Source organism: Cydia splendana, chromosome 8 (assembly GCF_910591565.1).
Source record: "Cydia splendana chromosome 8, ilCydSple1.2, whole genome shotgun sequence".
Taxonomy (NCBI): Eukaryota; Metazoa; Arthropoda; class Insecta; order Lepidoptera; family Tortricidae; genus Cydia; species Cydia splendana.
In genome coordinates, this window is record NC_085967.1 from 6633255 (window position 1) to 6656096 (window position 22842).

Sequence of the window (22842 nt, forward strand, 5' to 3'; positions counted from 1 at the left end):
ATAATTTAGGGTTTTTAACAAGCTTTTTATTAGGTCGACCTGTATGTAACTAACTGTAATGGAATCTAAGGTAACTAATTTAACCATTTTCCAAGGATCGTAGCGTCATGAAAATTGGCAGCTGTATGTAGTTCTGATGACAATACAATAATATGGTACTGTCGAACTGATCTGATGATGGAGACAGGAGGTGGCCATAGGAACTCTGTGATGAAACAATAACGCAACCTAATTGTGTTAGGGGTTTTTAGAATTGTCTCGATGAGTATTAGTTGTCTGTTGTCTGTCGTAAGAAAAGTACAGTCAGCGATAAAAGCTTGTACCAAAAATGAAATTTTTGCCAAAAACTTATTAACTATGTGCAGTGTTTTCTATCTGTCTATCTGTGACGCGTATTTGTCTAGAGTCTGAGCGGAAAGGGAAGAGTCGTGAAATGTATGGGGTCCAATCCATTCTACGACTCTTCTCTTTCCGCACAGACTCTATATATGTTATAATAGCGTATTACGAGTAGATATTATTAGGTACAGTGAAACCTGGATAAGTGAGACTTCAAGGGACGAGCAGATTTGTCTCACTTAAAGAGGTATTCCACTTACCCAGGCTCTCAGTTAGCCAGGTACAAATAAATTTATGTCTCATTTACAGAGGGTCCCATTAATAGAGGTGAGAATAGAGGATATATCTCAGTTATAGAGGTGGTTAATAAGGTATTTTGTATTTATCTTTAAATGTTTAGGTAAAATAATCCTTGTCCCTAAATATTTTTAAGTCTGTTTAAATATTTGTTTGAATTTATTTTGAATGATTTTCCAAAGGATAGATTTTTTCAATTAAATTTGATACGGACTTCATTGCGTCTTAGAAATTTATTAATTGAAAATTTGTTTATTCTTGTTACTTATCAAGATTTCAGCTTTCGTTTCGATAGTTTTAACTACATAAAGTAACTAAATGAAACTTGAAGTCGTTTAGACACAATTAAGCAAATGCGGAATTTGTGGATAGACTAAGAGTTAGTAAGAATACGGAAATAGATCAATAAAGTCCAAGTTAGAGAGGTCATAGATTGACGTTATCTCAGATACAGAGGTAATTCGTATAAAATTCTAAAAAAACAATTAGGAAAATGTAATATTATAAATATAGTCTCAGTAAAAGAGGTAAAATACACTCTGTCTCAATTATAGAGGTAAATGTGACTATAAAATCACAACAACTAATCCCAGTTATAGAGGTTCGTTTTATCTCACTAACAGAGGTAATTCAGTGCTAAAGTGTCCCAGCTATAGAGGTTTCTCACTTATCCAGGTCCCACTTAACCAAGTTTCACTGTATTTCCTAAATATTTTCACAATAAATGTATATTTTCGTTCTCAAAACAAAAATGTGAGAAGTTTTCCCAGTTTTGAGAACTTTTCGTTTGCACATACCTAAGTAAGCATTCCTAACTATCAGTTAGAAAAGATTGATGTATAAATCGACCGACTACAACCTCCATTATAAAAGAGGCTTAAAATAACTCACGACATCGTTCAATCATTCCATGTAGGCTTCTTTGAACAGTCTCAAACGTCCATAGTTATTTATACTTTATTGCAAACGATTTTCACTAGAATTTCAATAAATGCCATATTACCTCCGCTTTTGATGTTACTCGCAGCGCATCTCGCTCGCGACAAACCTTTAAGACTACGTATGAAAGAAATGATGTATTTTGTATAGTTTGAATAGGTCGCACAAATGGTGTTATACCAATGTAGGAATGCAGATATCGACCTTTGCGGACGGTAAACACTCACAGGCCAATTCGAACGTACACTGGCATCAGAATGGTAAGTATTCGAATAAAAGGGCACCAATTTTGATCAATTTTGGCGTCACGCGTTTCAAAATTCTCTAAATCATTTTTGTTTTTTGTGTCATTCGACATTAAGAGACATTAAACATCTCTAAGTAATTGTAATACTTTAGTTTGAATTGATACCTATTTGCAGTTAAGTAGATGTATTTTATAATTTTTGATGTGTTTTTTTTGCTTGTAGGTATGTAAATCTAAATTCCATGTTGACGTGTAAAAGGGCCCTTGTGGCCTATTTGCTGAATAAATGTTGAAGTTTGAAGTTCGGTAATAATTTCTTAAGTGGGGTATGGTCTGTGATCAGCCTTGAACCAGCTCACTATTAATCATTATTAGTATTAAACAGAAACTTTGTCAGGAGCAGAAGTAGCTAACCGGTTAATGTATACTATAACCTACCTTTATAGATGGCGCAGGGGGGTGCGGCGCGGCCGGCGGGCTGCGGGGCGCATTTGGCAGCTGGAGAAGGTGCCGGATGCTGTACCCTTGCCGGGACTTGCGGGACATTCTGCAACCGAACAATATGTTTACGCCAAACAATACCCACATTCACATACAAGCAGGATTCTATGCAAGTGCTCTATAGTCTGTATCTTTAGGTATAATAAAAGTAAACAAAATCTACCCTCAAATGGCTCCTTAAGCCAGTTGAGGGTAGATGAAAACATAACACGATCAAATAATGTAGGTTAAAGTCAGCCCGTTCAGTGACAGATCCAGGCGGTCATGTAATTAGTTGGTTAACCAATAAATGTTATAACTACCCGAAAATGTACAAATGTTTGTTTACTTTTATTTAAATACCTAAACATACAGAGTATAGGTATGTCATTTTGCAGGAGCCCCGTGAGGCGAGTTTAAAACTAGTGAACGAGTGAAAGTGTCACTTTCGCACGTATTCTTTTGATATGATTGCGATAGAATAATCTTTCTTTGTTATACATGATTTGTGACGTTCCACGGCAAAAGGTACCTTATGGCGGTTGGCGCTTACGCTATTATTAACACCGCTCCAATATTATTGTGGCGCTATGCGACGCAAGCGCCAGCCGCCATAAGGTACCTTTTGCCGTGGAACGTCACATTTTACCATTCTTTATACATCCATAGTCGCATAGAGGGCAGCGCCATCTATCTCGCTGTACCAGAATTTCTAAGTAAGTTATTCGGATGAGAGGTGTAAGCATATTTCTCGCCCTTAGAGTTCGCCAAATGATAAAATTCCTTGCGAGCGAATTTTATTGTAAATATTATTTTTCTCAAAAATGGACCGCCTATTTTTTAAACGACAAAGTCGACTTTGCCGTTTAAAAAATAGGTCGCGAAGTGCGGAGTTTATGGTCAGTCAAAAATTAAAAAGTTAAAAACATTGCAGTCTCGATTTTTGGACTGCAATGTTGCATATAAATTCCATTAATTGTCGAGTTCCTAACTTTTAAAAAGTTTAAATGGCCATATAACACTTTAAACTCTCGCGTTTTGTACACATATTTAATTACACAAACGGGTCTACCGTCTAACGTCGGAATGAAAGGTAAAAACAATGAAATTATATCGCGGTAGACCCGTTTGTGTAATTAAATATGTTTAAATGGCCATATCAAATGAAGGCACAGGCCCATTAAACAGCCAAACAGATGATAAGTAAAGCCTGACAACAGTTTATTTGACGGATTATTAAACGGTTTTATTACAAAAATGCCAAAAAAATACCAAAGATGCGAAAAAATTGTAGTGAATGCAATCAAATACTTACAGCTTAAAAAAGACGAAGGATTACATAGCATTCCAATAAACAATGTTTTGAAGTTGGTTGTTGACATGACCGGTATTGACATTTTATAGTGCGGTTTTATTGAACTGGTTAGTTGTTTGGTTTAAACTTTAATATTTCATTTAAGGTTTATGTAGATCGACGATAAAAATTCTATAATCGAATTGGAAACTGAACGTTTTATAATCGAGGTTGGTGGTTGAAAGCGACACAACATCTGATGAAAATCAGACTTCGTCAGAGTCAGAAAACGAAGAATATATTAATATTGAATATTTAGAATCAGATTTTGACGAATAGGTAAATTGAATGAACCGAATTTTCTGTAAGCAATGTTTCTGACATTATACGAGTATCAACATGAAGCCAATGCCCACTACCCCGACTATACATGACGTACGCGCACATTATTGCCATACGTAAGCTGTTTGCAGCGACACTATCTCAGGGTTAAATAAACTGTTGTCAGGCTTTACTTATTATTATAATGTTGGTACCGCGACTATTTAGCTGTCTCAAATAGTTTGGAGTATTTTCGGCAGAAAAATACACTTCTATTTTAAAATAAAAAAAAACAAAAAGGCGGCAATGCAAACGTTTTCAATTGTTTCTATTTTTTTCTGTGAAAATATATACGTAAGAACGTTGCTTTTGTAAAATATTTCTATTATATTTATATTTCTTGCACCATTTTTGAGAAAAGCACTATATGTATATGACTTGGCTGGAAGGCTACTTGCTGGCTTCGGATTCAATTAAACGGACTCCCAAGGTCATCCGTTTAAAACGAATCCTCAGCCTGCAAGTAGCTACTTCCGAGCCTCGACGATAATGTACTATAAAAAGTTACAAGTCTCATCACCAGTCTCCACGCCACGCAGTTCTATCATTTTACTGGAGTCCACTTCGAACTTACATTATGATATCAAAATGCTGTAATTTTGGTATCATTCGCGCGTGCATTTCGCTTATACTTGTCCATAGATGTATTAGCGTGAACGAGACGCAAGGGCAAATGATACCTAACATCAGTTAGATATTATTTTAACATCAAAATGTGTGTTCGGATTGGCCTCCTGGTAACTTACCTGAGTATAAGGTCTACCTAAACTGGACGGATATACTGAAATTCCGACCATTAACCATTATGGTGGAGCTCTGTAGCATGCTTGCGTAGTTTGAAGAACTGAAGCCTCAATTTTTAGTATGATGATATAAGTGTGTGAACGAATATAATATACTAGACGGGCCCGCAGCTCCGCTCGCGTAAATTAAATAAAGAGTTTGTCTAGTTAAATACCGATATTATTATGTATTGAACTCTGCCAGGGTTCATAACTGTGATAGGGACTTCTTATTTGCAACCGATATTTGGATAACTTAATTCGCAAATTTCTCAAAAAATGATGTGATTTGATAAAAGGCAAGATTGTATTTTCTTCATCTACGAAAAAAAATATTATTTATTTTTATAAGCCCAATTTCAAAAACGTTCATTAGATTAATTTCCGCCTTAAGACGAATATGTATGTACGACCACCGCCCGTAAATCGCATTTTCATACAAACGTAAAAAGTCCCCATTTCCCTGTCTGGATATTGACATTACTTACGACGGCTACGGTGACGCAACGACCCAAAATGAGTCCTGGCCTCCGACACCAGATCACGCCATGTTTCCCGGTCTTGCGATAGCTCTCGCCAGTCGCCATGGCCGAGGTTGAGCAGATCTTGAGCAACCCTTGAGCTCCAAAATATCTGTGCATGCACTTTAACTTCATTATAATTTACATTGTTCAGATAGTGACTGTTCAGCAAGAAAAAAAAACCCTACCTGGTCGTATTACGCGAGAAAACAGTTCCCGAATTGGTTATATCTGTAAAGTCATTAAAGTATAATTATCACACACACATTATTACGGACACCATCCCTTGAACTGATGGGCTTCATATTAACTTGCTATCAACTTTGTATTTTTGGCCCATCTCGGCAGCCCGTTTCCCGGACGAATGGCAATGTTTGCCAAAGCCGTGAAAGTCAATCTGAATAATATAACTCAAAAAGAAATTTAAAACAATAAAATACAAATTATTAACACGATAATCATACGATAATACCAAATAATACTAATTTGATTGATAAGTTTAGTCATATATGGCATAAGTCACTGTATGGACATAGACTAAGGTTGAGGTTGACAGCACTTTTTATTTTACTTCGTGTAATAAAACGCCGCAATAACCAACATGACAAAGATAAACATTTGGTATGTCTGTAGCACCACATCAAATAATTTTGTCTGTAGCACCACCGAAACGAAACTAACCGAGAGTTGCCGAAAATGGCCGTTAATCGTAAAATGAAGATTGTTATGAAAATTTATTTTGCTTATTGTAAATTAAATACGCATCGAAAGCGATAGTTTTTATGCTCTAGTCTATTCTCATATTTAGATAATAGATTTTCTAAACAGTTTTTTCTTATCATACGTGCTTCGTATTCGAGATACGTGTCAAAAACTTTTTTAGCAATTTGTAAGGCGCCATCTCAATTTTATATATATGATTATCTTGTGAATGATAATTAGATAGGATGTGCATATTTTTTTAATACATAGATTTTTCGTTCAAATTGGCCCACAGCTTACTGACCAATTTGCCGGACGATACTGGCATGTTGGTTAAACGCAAAAGGTGACAAATCCGAACGACAGGATAAAATAACTGTTCAACTCTTCCATATTTCAAAATGTATGAATATATCAACATCTAGTAGTTAGTTAAACTTTTAAAGACAGATCAAGTGACAATTTGACGGAAATTCACGTGGCCGATTTTGATTGAACAATGTCTTAAGGGTTTGATCTTGTTATGATACGACCTTTACGATTGCTCAAGCTGATTGCAAAATCTGATTTGGCCTCTCCTACAAGTACGCGGGTTATAATCATCATCCTCATATCAGCCAGAGGACGTCCACTGCTGGACATAGGCCTACCCCAAAGAGTGCCACAATGGTCTTGCTCCACCCGCATCCAGCGGACTCCCGGGACCTTTACCAGGTCATCAGGCCACCTTGTGTGAGTTATAATAATAACCTGAAAATGAATCTACAACCGTCACAACGTATATTCGGCTACGTATAATTAATATTAATATAAGCTTTAACTTACTTATGCTTCCCAGAATAGGTCACAGCCTTATGAAAGATAATAATGGAAACTATATCGATTTTAGCTTAGGTACTATTAATATAATCTTGTACGAGTATTACACTGAGAATCACTGAAGAGGAATGAATATCAAGTGCTCGGGACAACTTTGCCGCTACCTAATTTGTAGCCGAAAGTTATATTACGTTATTCTCAAAGTTTTACCAATAACTTGATGAAGTTGGTACTTGTAAGACGTCCTAAAAATACGTATTTTGACTATTTTTTTCTTACTAAAAGGCTCTAATTAAACTAAGTTCTATGTACTTTATAAAAATTAATGTGAAGACTATTAGTGTGAGGATAAAGACATATAATTTTTTTTTTCAGCTTTCATTCGAAAATCTTGAAAAGATAAACATAATCTTAACAAAGCCTCAACGAATTTTTTAATTTCCTTCAGTTCACATTGAAGAAATGTTCAGGGGAAGCGGTGTAAGAAATATCTTCTCCATTGTGAAATGACGAGATACCGATGCTCGCCCCCGCTCACTTAATTGGTTTCTATTTTTGCCATGCTATCAGATAATTATTTAAGAATTTGAATTTAAAATCGAGTTAACTGGAGCGTGGGATTGGCATTATTTTAGGCCATCACATGAAATCGCTGTTAAACACCTTAGATGTGGCCCTGTGAGACGTAGGTGGCCCTGTGAGAGGTATCCGATGTAGGTGTAGTTTACATCTTGCGTTTTCTTTTTTTTTTTACTGAATCAACAATAAATTTCGTATTTTTATCGAACTTGCTCACAAAATGTAACGAGAATCAGAAGAGCAATGCGACCTTTAAAGAAAAACAGCTGGACAGACGATAACATTTTTACCCAACCTGAAAGGATACGCTTCTCGCTCGTTCGGCCAGTCTCAAAATTATATATATCTCCATTTTAACAAGAACGTAGCATCTCGAATAACATTAAGAGTAAACAAAAGTCCCATATAATAGAATGAAGCTAAGTCGAATTTTCCTGGAAGCCCTCAAATGTTGGGTATCTTAAGGACACTTTTATCACCGTGACGTTTACATAGGGCCGTTTTAGCAACGTTTACTCACACATTTATTTAAATATAAAGTGCCTTTGTCAGGGCTTGACCGAGTTCAAAACACGTCTAGTATTTTTTTAGATAACTCCCATTGGAACATCGACTCTATCTACCAAGTTTTAAGAGCTACTTCTTTTTGACGACGAGTTAAAAACTCCGACTAGTCGCTGGCAAATAACGAAGTGTGTTTACTACTTTCATGCTCACATATTTCAGCCAAAAATCCACTTTTGCATTTGAATTAATCAATTGAAAAACTTCGAAGTCGTATAAAAGCAAAAGTGATTTGAATAAAAGGCGAAGTTTCGACGAGAATTTCTCAGATAATCTGCCTTATTTTCCCGGAAAATATTTTATCGAATAACATCATAATATTGTGCCATCATTTTTACGCTGGGTGAGAGACGTGCTTATGCATACTTATAGCTGGGTTCCTTTTAGACTACTTACATGAAAACAAAGATTTAGATGTCAAAACTGATAAATAACCCAATTCAGGCATATTCAATAATAAGTGAGCACTTATGGGTCAACCCTGAATTAGGTCAAAAATAAATTTAACAAAATATACTAGGATGCAGATATTTCATAAAAATGTTTCCATCTCATCCAACCTCAATGTTTGCCTACGACCAATTGAACCAGTATATTCTAGACCATATAATGAAAGTAAAACCTATTTCTGAAAGCATAAACTGGTTTCTATAAGGAGCGAACTCTAAGAAATACAGCAAAAAGTTTTATTTTTAAGTAAATTCGACGATGCGCCAACCCTAATGGACGTACTTTAGTCGATAACATTCGCAAAAGATAATAAAAATTGACTTGATACTGTGTACGTCAGCCTAATATCGCTAAGTCATGTAAAAAGACAGTTGTGGAGCTGTGAGCAATTTATTGTTCTCAACAAATAAAAAGAGGCAGTAAAAAGTCCAAAACATCACAAGTCCTCACCGCGCCAATGAAATTTCAGACTTATTTCAACGCGTTACAGTCGTTTTTCAAATGTCCGTTTCTGAGAAATATACGTTTTGGAATATAGAAAAGTTATTAGGGTTTATTCTGCTCGTAGAAAATTTTAGAATGTCGTGTTTGAATAAAATATACGTACGTGCCGGGAGCACAAAGCTAGTGATTTAATTAGAATAGAGGTTGCTGTAGTGCTCGAGTAACTAAGTAACTAGGTAAATATTGCGGAGCAGACTCCGGATAGCGTTAGTTCTATGCACGTATTTGCATAGTGCTACAAACGACCAGTGCATAACAATGACTGTCAATCTTAATACCCAATTTAAAGTGCTATGTGCCACTTACGCATAAAAATATTACAAAACGTGTCTCTATGTTCCTTGATTAATGAGTTCATTCATTAAGGCATAAAAAAAATTTAAAAGTACACACTATAACACTACACTATAATAATTAAAGTTATAAATTAAACTCAATTAAAATAAAACTTATGCTTCTGTTTATGGAGCCTAATTTCTGGGTGTGACTTTTATCTCCGAGAACTTTATGGCTGTTCCAAAATTGTGATCATTTTGATAAAGAGCCTAAATATATAAATAGACCCGTTACTAACTTATGTACATATTTTGTACCTATAGGGCTTTGACCTCGTCTTAAAATTGCAACGCAATTTAGTCACCTAACTGACTGAACTAAGATATCGCTAATTCCACACGAATAATACTTAATTGTTTTTTTTATTGAAATCGTTATTTAATTGAAATGCAAAATTAAAAATTAAAAATCGTTTATTGGTCACAATCATTGTGTTTCAAATTGAGAAAGGGTCGGGACCTCCTAGTAAGTATATCAATACTTGTGACAGGAGCAAGTTAAGGGTATACAATACAATTTTAGTATATAGCATGAAAGTTTTGTTTTAACATTAGGAAAATAATAGGCTATGCTATATGTTATGTGTTATATTAAATTACCTATATTAATAATGTGTGTGTGTGTGTGTGTGTGTGTCTGTGTGTGTGTGTGTGTGTGTGTGTGTGTGTGTGTGTGTGTGTGTGTGTGTGTGAGTGTGCGTGTGCGTGTGCGTGTGCGTGTGTGAGTGTGCGTGTACGTGTGCGTGTGTGAGTGTGCGTGTGCGTGTGCGTGTGCGTGTGCGTGTGCGTGTGCGTGTGCGTGCGCGTGCGTGTGTGTGTGTGTGTGTGTGTGTGTGTGTGTGTGTGTGTGTGTGTGTGTGTGTTAATGATAGGTCTAAGTATGTTATTTAATTATCAAACAAAATTATATGACGAATTAAATTTATATCTATTACCGAGTATTGGAATGTAATAATAGCTCTGTTTGCTCATCGTTTAAATTATTTAACCAATCCCGGACTACTTTTTTACATTTATATGCCTGGAGTGGATAGATGGATAGTGTGGTATCAACTAAATTATATAAGTGGGCTGCTTGTGAAAAATATTGCCGCTTCGCGAACACAGATTTTAACTTGGGAATGGGGGCAGCTTTAGGTTTTCTCCTACGAGTGGTATTTGGTTCTGCATATTTGAGAGATTTGTGTAATTTTAATATAGTATTCAAAATATACAGTTTACGCATTGAGAGAAGATTAGATATTTGGTACAGCTCAGTTGTAGGGAATCTCGGTTTTCGAGTTCATGAGTTTTAATAGGCACCTTTGGCCTCGTTCGACATCAATAAACTTGGTTTTGCTTGATCCTCCCCAGATGGTAATGCAGTATGTCATAATGGATCCAGCCAAAGCAGTATTTGTTTTAATAAATTAAGAGACGCGATTTGTTTTAATTTCTTAAATAACCAGGTTAACTTTCTTATTCTGCCATTTACATATTTTATTGAGATGTGCCAAACAATAATATTCTAAATATCTATCAAATAAAATTAGTAACTCAACTTTGTGTGCGACTACCAGTCTTTGAAATTTATTTGTCTCTGGTACTACCTATACTACTATTAGGTTAGGAAGTAAATACTGTACTTTAGATCCTAGTCGTCGTAACTGCATAAAATGTGTAGGTACATACGACTATTGGCTTTTAGGGGTAAAATAATGTATAGCAAGTTTGGCTTAGCAAAGGATCCTAATCTATTAAATTGGTCGTTATAGCCAAATGTTAATTAATATTATGAGATAATCAATGCTGATATTATAGGTAATCGTCTGATACGAAATAGTATTGGGAACAAATAACTTAGCTGGTTAATACTAATATGAATTACCTATTTAATCACACTCGTGTGATAACATATGTATCTAATACCTTTAAACGAGCAATTCTTGTTTATTTATAAATTTCGGTGATCTCGGGAACTGCTCTAATGATTTCGAAGAAATTTGCTATATAGGGGTTTTCGGGGGCGATAAATCGATCTAGCTAAGTCTTATCTCTGGGAAACACGCATTTTTTAGTTTTTATATGTTCACCAAGCAAAGCTCGGTCTCCCAGATATTGTTTAAATAATTAACAGTCACATTAAACGCTACATGATTTTTACTGACCGGAACGGGGCCGAGGGACGCGGACGGAAGTTTTCAGGCAGAAGGGAGTTACCGGTGTATATTAGGTCATCGCCCGACCGCCTGTATATATTCATGGTACAGAAAAGTAAATAATAAGATAACAAGGCAGAGCTATAATTACATAACGCAAGGAACAAGGCAATCAATACATTATTACACCTATAACACAGCTGCAGACGACGCCATTTTGAAGTGCTTATTTCCATTATAACATTGTACTAACTACACTGAAATGTTCTACAAAAGTTCGCGTTTTGCTTCGCGAAGTCCACAACTTTCAACTCAACCGTACACACCAACTTGCCAATTGGCATTACGCGAAAACAACATTTATTACAAGCGGGTAGAGATTAAATTAGCTCGCGGTGAAACACCGCTTCCAACTTTGCGCAAATAGACGGAGTTCAAGTTATCTGAAAAGTTATTTAACAAAGTTTCATAGGTTTCCGGGGCGATGTGCGAGATTGCGCTTTAAATAGATGGATCAGGGTTGATAATTGAATGGGGAGGGGTCTAAAGATGGGATCTTTCGTATTTGAGACTTTGGCGTTATCCCATCGAGAGCCGTGACTGTAGAAAGATTTTCCTTCTACAATGGACTGAGTCTGGGACCGGTTACTGAAATGACTTTGTAATGGCGGGCCCAATAAAATGCTCCAATATTACCTTTTTGTTCCATTTAACGGTAAAGGGTTTTGTCTTCATAAATTGAGTTATAAAACAAACAAATTGACTATTTTCTTGTAAGGATTAATACGTTTTTCGCCACATTTACTGTGTTTGGCTGCTTCATGCTTATTTACGTTTAGTTTTTCAGTAACGTGCGAGTATCAATTAAGTAAGGTACCTACGCTTAAATTATTATTGTTTACATAATAATTATTCTACCTAGCTTGCTTTCATTACAAGACAGGCCTATTGAATGAGATAATAAAGTGATAAAATGGTATCGATCGCGTCGTCACCCCGGGGCAAGGTTACTTCGCGTAAGATTTAAAATTCCGTTTCTGAGTAGCTATAAGCTCACTTTGTTTATTCTTTTGAGAAAATTAATTTCGCATAGAATAATTTCCTGTTAAATGTATTCCGCCCGGATCTCTCATTCGTGTTTTTGATTGGGAATTATTAATTTGCATATTGCTTCGTCTTCTAGCGGAATATTAACAATTTTGAGTATGTTTTAGAACACAGCAGGTCGCTTTAAGGGCGTTTAAATTATTAATAATAATATGGAAATGCATACCTAATGATATCTCAGTTATTTCTCATGAGTCGTCTCACTGCAGTCCGTTATCCAGGCGATTTCCAGACAGTTTGACTCGGAACGAAGGCACAACGCTCACTGATTGCACTTTTAATGTTACCACTAACTCGTAAACACTTTTGTCTGAAAACTTTTCACTATCACAACTTTCTATCCTTCGAAAAAACTATCGAAACAAAGTTTTTCACTGTTCACTTGTCATAATCAAGCCGTCCGAAACGACAGAGCTCCCGAAAAGTACCTTTAGCGTCTCCTCACAAGCGAAGAAGTAAACACAAATTACAAGAGCATCATCCGGGAAACGTCAGTCTTGATAACACTTCAAAACAATATCACAAATCGGCACAAACACTCTCTGTCAACCAGCTCGCGGTCCCCGGGGCCTTCCAACATCAGCTCCGAGTCAGCATAACGTCTTCCGTCCAACAATATAACCTCAAAACATCTTACTGACACTCCGCGGCCCACAGGAATTAATAAAAAGTTTCTTTATAAAACAAGTGGGTTGTGAGCATGTTCCAAAATGGCGGAACTTTGCGTTAACTTCGGAACGTAGAGCGACGTGAAGTTGTAGGGTGCGCGACTCGCGCGGCTCGCGGTGTAGTTGCGCAGCAACCCCCAACTTTTCTCATAACAACCCTCCGAAAAACTTATTTGTCACACTGCATGTTCGACTAAAACTTTTTTACGGCCTATAAAAAGTGATTTTGCTAAACTGTTTATGTATAAAAGTAGTTTTCCTTGGATTTTGAATGAGTTAGCAAGTGACGTCGCCGAGAAGAGCTCGCTCACCGGACGGCGAGCCGCGTAGTCGACAGGGGTTCGGTCGGGGAAAATCAATAACTTACGGCCGGCTCTCTCCGCCGCTCTCCGCGTTTAATCATACACTTTGTGAGCAAAACATTAAAACTTGTCCGTTTGTTTGTCGGAGGCGGATCGTTGTCGATCGCGGCGGGGCGGGGGTCGGAGGGTATCGCGGAGCGGCGAGCGAGGCGGGCAGCGGCGGGCCCGGCCGGCGGCGGACTTCGGCGTTTCCGCGAGTTTACTTGGGACAAAGTTTTGCGAGGTGTTCTTACAAAGAAGTTCGGTTTTGTACTGCAACGTACGGAAGATTGGCGGCGCCCCTCCCCGCGCTAACTGCCGTGCATAACTTTGCTGCATTGTTATCGGCTGGAACGAGTCGAATTAAGAGTACTTTAATAAGTTAGGGCGGGCGTGCGTTGCCCTAGTTTTAAATAAGTTTGGTGGGCACTCGCGGCGCCGTCGCGCGGGCCGCGTACGTTTGCTGTTAATTTTCAAACTAGTTTACTGTACTACATTGTAACTTCTACCTAAGGCCGACAACTCGCTTTGCAGTAGGTATTTATGCAAATATGGTGCTGAAATTCTCATTCATTTCTATAAGTACGTACTTACCGTCTACACAGTGCAACTACGGAATTAGTATATTTGATCCCATGAGAAATCGCTGCTTCCATAATTATTTTTGTATGATTAAATATTTTGTGTCTTGTCTTTATATCCCTTACAAATAAGATCAACATAACGCCATTAATTACGCAGTACTACACAAAACGCTTCATTACAATCAATAGATGTAATACACACCCATTCATACGTAAACATATCTAAATATAACACGCAAAGTCACCGGACCACTTACAAACAAACATCGACCGAAGTGATTTAATTCTGTAAGTAGTGTAAACAAGTTTTGTCCTTAGATCCTTCTCACTTCCCGTCCCACCGACCTAACCCCCCATCAAAACGAGAAAATATCCACCTACACGTCTAGAGACCAATATACCTTGAGCCGCCCTTCCCCTTTACGTACTTCCATAAACAGTTGACTGTGAGGATCGAGCACTGGATTTTCGGGTCTGCGTTATGTGGACGCGATCAGTCGGCCAACATGTCAGGCGACGAATCCAGCCTCTCTGGGATTCAGGGAAGCCAGACTTCATCCGAGTCCCGAGGGTCGAGTATTAACAAGTATTTCGAGATAAATAAAGTTAGCTGAAACTGTACACGTTTGCTTAATTTTGATAAGCAATTTTGCTTTCGTGAGTATTACTTGTACTACAGGAAATATTTGTTCAGCTGGAGCTGAAACCCTTATTAAAATAAATAATTCCTTCAAATAATTGTATTTAGTTACGTTCACCTACATAAATACTAGTCTTTCTAAGCTGTTTTTTTTGAAGTGAAAACTTCTTTAGCGGCGCTGTGCACTTTTTGTGATGGGGAAAAAATGTTAAACTCGTAACAGGTGTCACGTGACCGTAAGACGTAAGACGGACACGTGACCTGATCGAAAAACTGTTACAATGGGTTTTTCTTTATTGATTTAAATGCCATCTAGTGAGTTTCCCTCTAAATGGTACTAATATAACACGAGTACTAACAGTTATGTGCTTAGGGGTTTCAAGTAATGCGACGAAATAATGCTAGATGCATAGTGCTACAAACATTCGTTGAGTTTTCACTTCTGCCGGCACTCCCGGAGTGCAGCCCGTTGTTTTTTTATTAAATGCGTTTACCGTGGTCCGGGGGAACCAGGGAGGATGACGGACTAACCAGTGGAGGACTACCTTCTAAAACCACCAACGAGTGCCGACTCCGCCTTAGATCATCATTAGGTCATTAGAGGGTCGCTATCAGCATTCGACCGCGTGCAATAGTTGCAGTTCAGTATACATTACTGCGGATCGAACCGGGTACCTCTCCCTGCTAGTATGTACTGACGTATCTTAAAGTTCGAATTGGGCCGTATAGACTGTCGAAGCGTCCGGCAGGTTAGTGCTCGAACAGAGAACAATGGTTCAAGTGTCTTATTTGCGAAGGCCGAAGGCCGAGCTCCGCGTGCCGAAGCACGTAGTTAAGGCAGGCAGTAACTCTGCAGCATCAGAACTGATGAGTTGGGACGACAATATGAAACGTAAATGCCTCTACCCAAAACATAGAGCACTACTTTAAAAAACCGGGCAAGTGCGAGTCGGACTCGCGCACGAAGGGTTCAGAGAAGAGATACAGCCTGGTGACAGACAGACGGACGGACGGACGGACGGACGGATGGACAGACGGACGGACGGACGGACGGACAGCGAAGTCTTAGTAATAGGGTCCCGTTTTACCCTTTGGGTACGGAACCCTAAAAAGTAGTAGTAGTTTCAAGTTTAAGTAGGGTTAAGTACATTCGTCTCTCTGTGCGCCCGTACGCAGCTTATTGTAGTGATCATTATATAGAAAGCTGTATACATAAATATATAAATACATAGACTTCTAAAATCGTAACCCCTCCCGTGGTCTAGTAAAAAAGTAAGTAGGTACATAACTACCTACCTCACTATGATACGAAATTTGTTCTGTGAGGTGTAGCATAAATAATTTGTGTTGAATTTACTAACAAAAACATGAAGAAGGCACTCTGTCGCTACAAGTTATTCGTACATTCGTTACAAATAAGTCAAAGCGTTACTGCGTCACATATTATTCCGTTAAAACGACATAGTACCCTACTAAAGCGCACACATGTTTTCTCTTAATAACGTATATTGAAACTGAAAGAGCTCAAATGCCATTAATATTCGTTTTAAACACGACCTAGTCCATTCGACATAAGAATATACATTTGTTCTAAATAAGAACTGGTAATTCAGAGAAAAATTGCCGGTTATTCCCTTTTCCCTTTGGCTGTCGGAATAATTTTGCTGAAGAAAACCTGGCTTATTCCAAGTCGCTTTTATTTGCGTCGTCCGCAATTTTCGTCAGTATTAAGAACGTTCCACGTTCCAGAAATGGACCATCCGAATCAGTTTGATGAGGTAGCTAAAGTGTATTTTTACGAGTAATTTGTAACAATTTTGGTATATTGTTTTGTAATAGATTTAGTTGTAATCATCTTAGCAATTGCCAAAAAAACATCGCATTATGTAGAAACAAGATTGAAATTAAGTATATCCGCCATTAGGTTAATTGTTTGACGTAAAGGCTTAAAAGACATAAAAGAAGAAAACCATTCGGCATACGCCCACGACTGAAAGTTGTGTAAATAATTTTATTAACAAGTTTAACTTTTTTAAAGTAAGCCATGAGTATGGTGGATTTTAAATAAACATTTTGACTCATTATTTTATTATTTATAACCTTCTTGGTTCGTATTTGACTTTATGCATAATTACTTAGGTACCTAAAAATCCATAATTTCCTAGGGAACAGAAAGGGCTAAGTAAGAATAACTACTGCTTAACCTTCGTGAAACACCACGCTTTATGAACAAGTATGATAAAAAACATAAGACACGATATAAACATTATTCAGGTCGTTTATATATTGTAAGTGGCTTTCCTATGCATTAATTTCTTCGATAATTTATTTAAACTTACACGCTTTCCCTCTTCCGTTCATTATTCGTGACAAGTGACAATCTTTAACCCTTTCACGGTCCGTATTATATTATTAACCCGTTAAATATACATTCTTAAAAACCTTAATTAATTATGTATCGCCCCATGAGTTAGGGCGGCCAAAAATAAAATCGGCCCCGGTTTATTTTGAGAAGTTAATAATAAAACGGCTTTATGGACTTTTGAAGCAGGAAAAGGCTTTTAAGGTACAGTTGATGAAGAAAATGGCTACCTATAGGTAGAATTTTCATCCCGCTCTATATTTGGACAGATTACATTAACAGGTTTTGTGTTAGGTGCTCCAAAAATAAATCAGTTTAGGGCGTGGGTCCCTCAGAATTAATACCTAATTTTAGGGATGGTTTATTTTCAGATACCATATAGTAATTAACTTAAAAAAATCCCAGAAAAAGAGGGCAAGGTCGCCCACGTACCACCTGGAGGCGCACGGTGGAAAAAGAGGCTGCACCAGTTGGCCTCGGCTGGGCGGAGCTGGAGGAGGCCGCGCTAGTAGAAACTATTCCCCGATTCTGGCCCCACCTCTCAGTGGTCACCGATCCTGACCCCAGGGCCGATCCACCGCCCCCGGTGAACCTAAAAAAAAAAAAAAAAAAAAAAAAAAAAAAAACAAATAGCCCCCCATTTGAATTGATTGCGCTAGGTCTCAGCAGTGCCCGGCGCCTCCTTCAGGTACTTACGAAATACGCTAATTAAACAATACACCTTGCTCACCACGGTAACAATGGGCTTATCGACCCTTTTCTATTGTTCGATCTCGACTCGGGCGCGTTATTGTGTTACCGAGAATACTACCTGGACCCTTCACCCACCGACGTCTTCATTCATGCATTCTTTATGTGTGTATTATACTGTAGGTGTTTGTGATAGGTATTAGCGATAGGTATTTGCAATAGGTATTAGCGATAGGTATTTGCAAAAGGTACTTATTTGCGATGCATTATCTTATTATCTTACAACCTCTTGGAGCTATTTCGATTTATAAGGAATACAGTTCTAACCTAACCTAACCTAATTAGATTTTAAGATGTAGCCTAAACTAACCTAAACCTTCTTTTACCAAACCTAACTTGACCAAACCTAACTAAAATCAACCTAACTTCTCATTTCAAACTAACCTGCTTTCACCTAGTCTTCGTTCAAGTTATGTTTTAACCTAAATACCTAAACTTCTTACCTATCCAAACTAAAGCATCCTACATATCGTATACATACTTACCTATATTGTGCATATTGTATTGTGTTATTTTATTTAGTTTTACCTATTTCTAACTCATTATTTTTGTCTGCGATAAATGCAATTCAACCTAATGTAGCCTTTTTTATTCTTAAACTATTCTATCTTCTTAAACTTAGTATGTAAGTATGTCTCATTATCTAATACTATATGTTTATTTTCACATACATTTTTATGTTCTTTGTAACACGATAGAAAGTAAACTCGTAGCTACTTGTTTCTTTGTATTATTAAAATAATAACTAGGCGTGTGAGGCATTTCTTGTGCACTTGTTTTCATTGTTATAACAGCTTAATTGCTTTATTGATAGACGTCTATTATATTTTATGCTGACAATGGATTATTATGTGGATATAATTTGGGTTTGAGTACAGGGAGCGTCTGTTTAGATGAACTTGTTGAGACATGTTACTTTGTATGATTTAAAAAAAATAACGAGACGTGTCAACTGGTTTCAACATGATTTTGTCTAATACGTCGGCATTTCTTGTGTGTTGGTATTCATTGTTATAACAGCATAATTGCTTTATTGGTAGACATCTATTATATTTTATACTGACAATGGATTTATTGTTTCCTATTATGCTTTTGAATTTGGGTTTTAGTAAAGAGAGCGTCTGTATTAGATGAACCTGTTGAGACATGATTTGAACGATACTGTATCCTGCTCACTATCACAGTATAAAAGCCGAAGAGAAATGGCTTTGAGTAAGTATTACTGTCGTGGCAGTCCTCTGTATCAGAGCTCCTTGTATCTACTGCAGTATATAGAAATATAGTGTTAATTCAACAGTGAAGTGTTTAAGTGTTTATAGAAAGACCCAACAATGGATGTAAGTATGTCTTTTATTACCGTAACTTACTTTGTTTTGTTTTCACTTGTGTTCTTTGTGTTTTAATTATCAAGATTGTAGACAGTGTGTAAATTATTGTTTTATATTGTTTCAGTTCACTGAAAATACTTTCAAGAACTATTACTACCCGGATGATAATAAAGACGAATCAAGCGATGAAGAGGGTACGCTTGGTCTCAAAGTTAAACAAGCCATCGCAAAGAAACGTTCAGGAAACAATATCGATAGCTTCTTTGAACGACCTAAAAAGCAGTCTAAAGTTGTGAAACGGTCTTCAAATGTGAGCAAAAGTTCACCAGACGGTGTTGCAAACTTGTCATCCGGACAAGACGACGGGGCCTATGCATCACATTTGATTAAAATCGAGATATATGATATGCATAAAATCAAAAACGTCCCACCCATGGAACACTGGAAGCATGCGGACTTCAGATTGAAATATTTTGCGTTGGAAGACGATTTGGAGCTACAAAATACGCGAAATATTATTTATAACATAACAAAGCAATTAGCTTCTAAGGACAGTAGTGTGAAATATTTTATAGATAATAAGAAACAGTGATAGTTATAATTATTAATGATAGTAGTAGCTTAATGATTGTGTTAACGTATTTCTCATTTTTTACCTCTCCTTAAGTACATTTTCCATGTAACAGATTTTTTTGTGTCGTCTCGTTTTTTAAGTAACAAAGAATGTTAAGAAATATTTTGTAAATAATAAAATTTAAAAAAAAATGTGTGGTTTAAAAGGTGAAAAAATAAAAAATCTTATTTAAGTACACGTATTATTTTATTTCACAAAAAATGTTTTAAACATATTCCTTAATATAAGGTCATTACATACAGAATTATCAGAAAACAAACTTAGCATATCTGTCATAGTTTTTCCATGATATTTAAAATACAAATAAACTAGACAATATTCACCACAAACTGAAGTAAAATGGTTTTGAAGAGGTTTATTGTTATAAAACCACTGTCTGGTGTTTCTTTTTAAAAATAAGTTATGGTAACCTGAAGGTTTCCGTCCGAAGGAATCAAAATATTCTCCTATACCAGTAACATCAATGTGTATGGCAACCCAGTGGGAGCCTGGTTTCGTGTCAGGGTCCAAATTACTAACAATAAAGACAGGTAGATCGACCCAAATAGGTATTTTGTTAGCAGCAAAAACATTTGATTCAAAAAGTGGGTTTAATTTCTTCATACAAAATTGAATCTCATTAGTATCCATAATTACTTAATTAATAACAATTTATGTCTTGATGATGCTGCAAACAATGACTACAACAAAATAAAGTAAACGAAAGAAAACATTGTATTTATATAATTATGTTTTTCAACTATTATAATCTACAGATACATCACGGTTTTTGTTTATTTCAATAATGTTGTCAAATTCTGCATACACGATACAATTAATGGTGCTAGTTAGAGCCGAATCAAAGCGTACTTCTATCCGAACACTTCCATGTCTAACAAGATTCCAGTGTGAAGTTGAACTAGCAGATAAATCAGGCGTTAAATCAAAACATAACAAACAATATCCTCCACCATAATCTGTTCTACTTATTCCATTACCTTCGTTGTGAAAATGAATACCAGTTCCAGAAAATAAGGTGTGATATGCCGCCGCTATTAAACCAGAACTAAATGACGGTTGTAATGTTTTAGAAGGAATTTCATGACCATCTACAAACAAGCTAAATGAATTCATATTATAATTTTGAAAATTAAATGGATTCAAAGCTAAATTTCCATTAAAACCTGAATTTGATACAAATCCAATAATACAGCGTTTAGGAATTTGTCCGAGAAATATATTATCCAATGTTTTACCCTGGACCCCTGTTGGTATTGTGAGAACCTTAACTTCTGCTCTCGTAATGGGGTACTTCGCAGTCGTTGTTGCCAATACTTTTTGATGGGCTAACAAAACGCTAGGATTGATTTTTGTTCTTCTAACAATGAGACTAGCATCTGTTATTTGTACTTTAAGTTTTTTATCTTGATGACAAATTAAATTAAATGATTCTTTTGATCGGACTAACTTAATACGCAATTCAACACCATTTATCAAGAATTTCTCTTGGTTAAATATATCGCCATGCAAATGTCCAATCATTTCCACTTCCTTACTCTCTTTGATAAATTCTAGTCTTTTCTGAAATCCTTTGTTGTTGGCGTCAACGGTATCCATAAAACCTGGGGTATCCTCATACCATAACCCACAAGTAAGATGGGTTTTTTTGGCTGCCGGTCCATAGTTGAGAAGATTTTCCATATAAGCACGGTAAGCATATGTATTGTTTGGGGGTGATATGAGTTTTTGATTTAAATATACATCAAGTTGGTTGAAAAGGGAATGTAGCCAGTTATTGGTGGGTCCAACTCCGGCACCTGCTTTTAATTTTGTCCCATCTTGATTCAATACTTTAGCAGTAATATGTAACATTGTGTGTGATAGATCAATGTAGTCATCTCCTGATCCAGGTACTTGAAATTCAATGGGGCCATCATCACTTAAAGATGAAATTGGTTTGTAATGAATCCAATGTCCGCTTTCAATACTTGTTTGAGTTGATGGAAGGGCAAATATATCTAATTCAGATTTTGCACATTCACATGAATGACTGTGTAGAAATGACATTATTTAACTTGAAAATATATCGTTATTTTTATTATTATTTCTACTTCCTCTTCGTCGCGATGCTTTTCGAGTAATGAGCGGTTCTCTTCTTTTATTCGACATTTTATACCCAGATCCTGACATGAGAGAATCAATTTTTTCATCAGCCTTTCTTTTTAGGTTAGCGCTCGCTTCCTTAAATCGTGATCGAATGGAACTATCCATAGGACGAGAATTTACCATATCAGTTAACAAACCAACCCCTGCCCCTAAGGTTTCTTTTCCAATGGTTTTTAAACCGCTAGATAACAAAGGGAGCACTGATCTAAATAGTCCACCCAAAAAACTGCCTATACCATGTCCTCGTTGATATGGAACTCCCTTATAGACAATACCTATCCCAGAGCCGGCTTGGTGTGAATAATAATGTTCGTAAGGACAAGAGACTGACGATCTGTTGTAAATCATTTTACTCGTTGAAAGTGTAGCTTCACGCAAGAAGATCCAAATTGAAATGGTACTCTGACACCAGTCGTTGTTCTTATATCTATTTCAATGGTATCGAACTCTCTTCGTAAAACTGGTACATAATGAGCGGGTGAGAAGATGTGAGTTTTATAAGCTCCATAAATGAACTTAGTTGGATCTAAAGGTATTATTCTGAGTAATGAAGTAATAACATCTCCGACTACTTGTGGGTGTATTATATCAGTATAAACAAATATTTGAGATGGTAAACCTAAATATAAATTTGCAGGGCTTTTTCCTAATGTATTTTGTTTTAAATTTGTTTTCGGTTTAAAACCCAATTGCAGACTTAGTATCGGAGTTGTAATGATAGATGTTATTTCTTTATTTGTTGTTGCTATTCCAACCAGTTTTGTTAATCCATCATATCGAAATTTTACGTTATTTTTTAACTGTGGGTTTTCATTAAACGCTTGAAGAAAATGATCTATATTATCATATGTAGTGGCTGGTATATGAGTTTTTATATCTACTATTTTTGTAGTTTTATCGGTGGGTGATAAC

General features: G+C 36.6%; 1 protein-coding gene across 7 annotated transcripts in view; it reads right to left on the reverse strand.

Annotated features, from left to right (window-relative positions):
* Window positions 1–14007, reverse strand: part of LOC134792759 (myelin transcription factor 1) — a 303293-nt gene extending 289286 nt beyond the window's left edge. For 4 of the 7 annotated variants that reach the window (XM_063764068.1, XM_063764070.1, XM_063764071.1 and 1 more), the window contains exons 1-2: window positions 12645–14002; window positions 2261–2369 (exon numbers count right to left, since the gene is read on the reverse strand). In XM_063764068.1, the coding sequence (XP_063620138.1) occupies window positions 2261–2368 (108 nt within the window). In that variant the 5' untranslated portion in view covers window position 2369; window positions 12645–14002. Of the gene's footprint in view, window positions 1–2260; window positions 2370–12644 lie in introns of all 7 variants that reach the window. The other 3 variants (XM_063764074.1, XM_063764075.1, XM_063764073.1) reach the window with 3 other exon arrangements.
* Between the last annotated feature and the right edge of the window lie 8835 nt (window positions 14008–22842).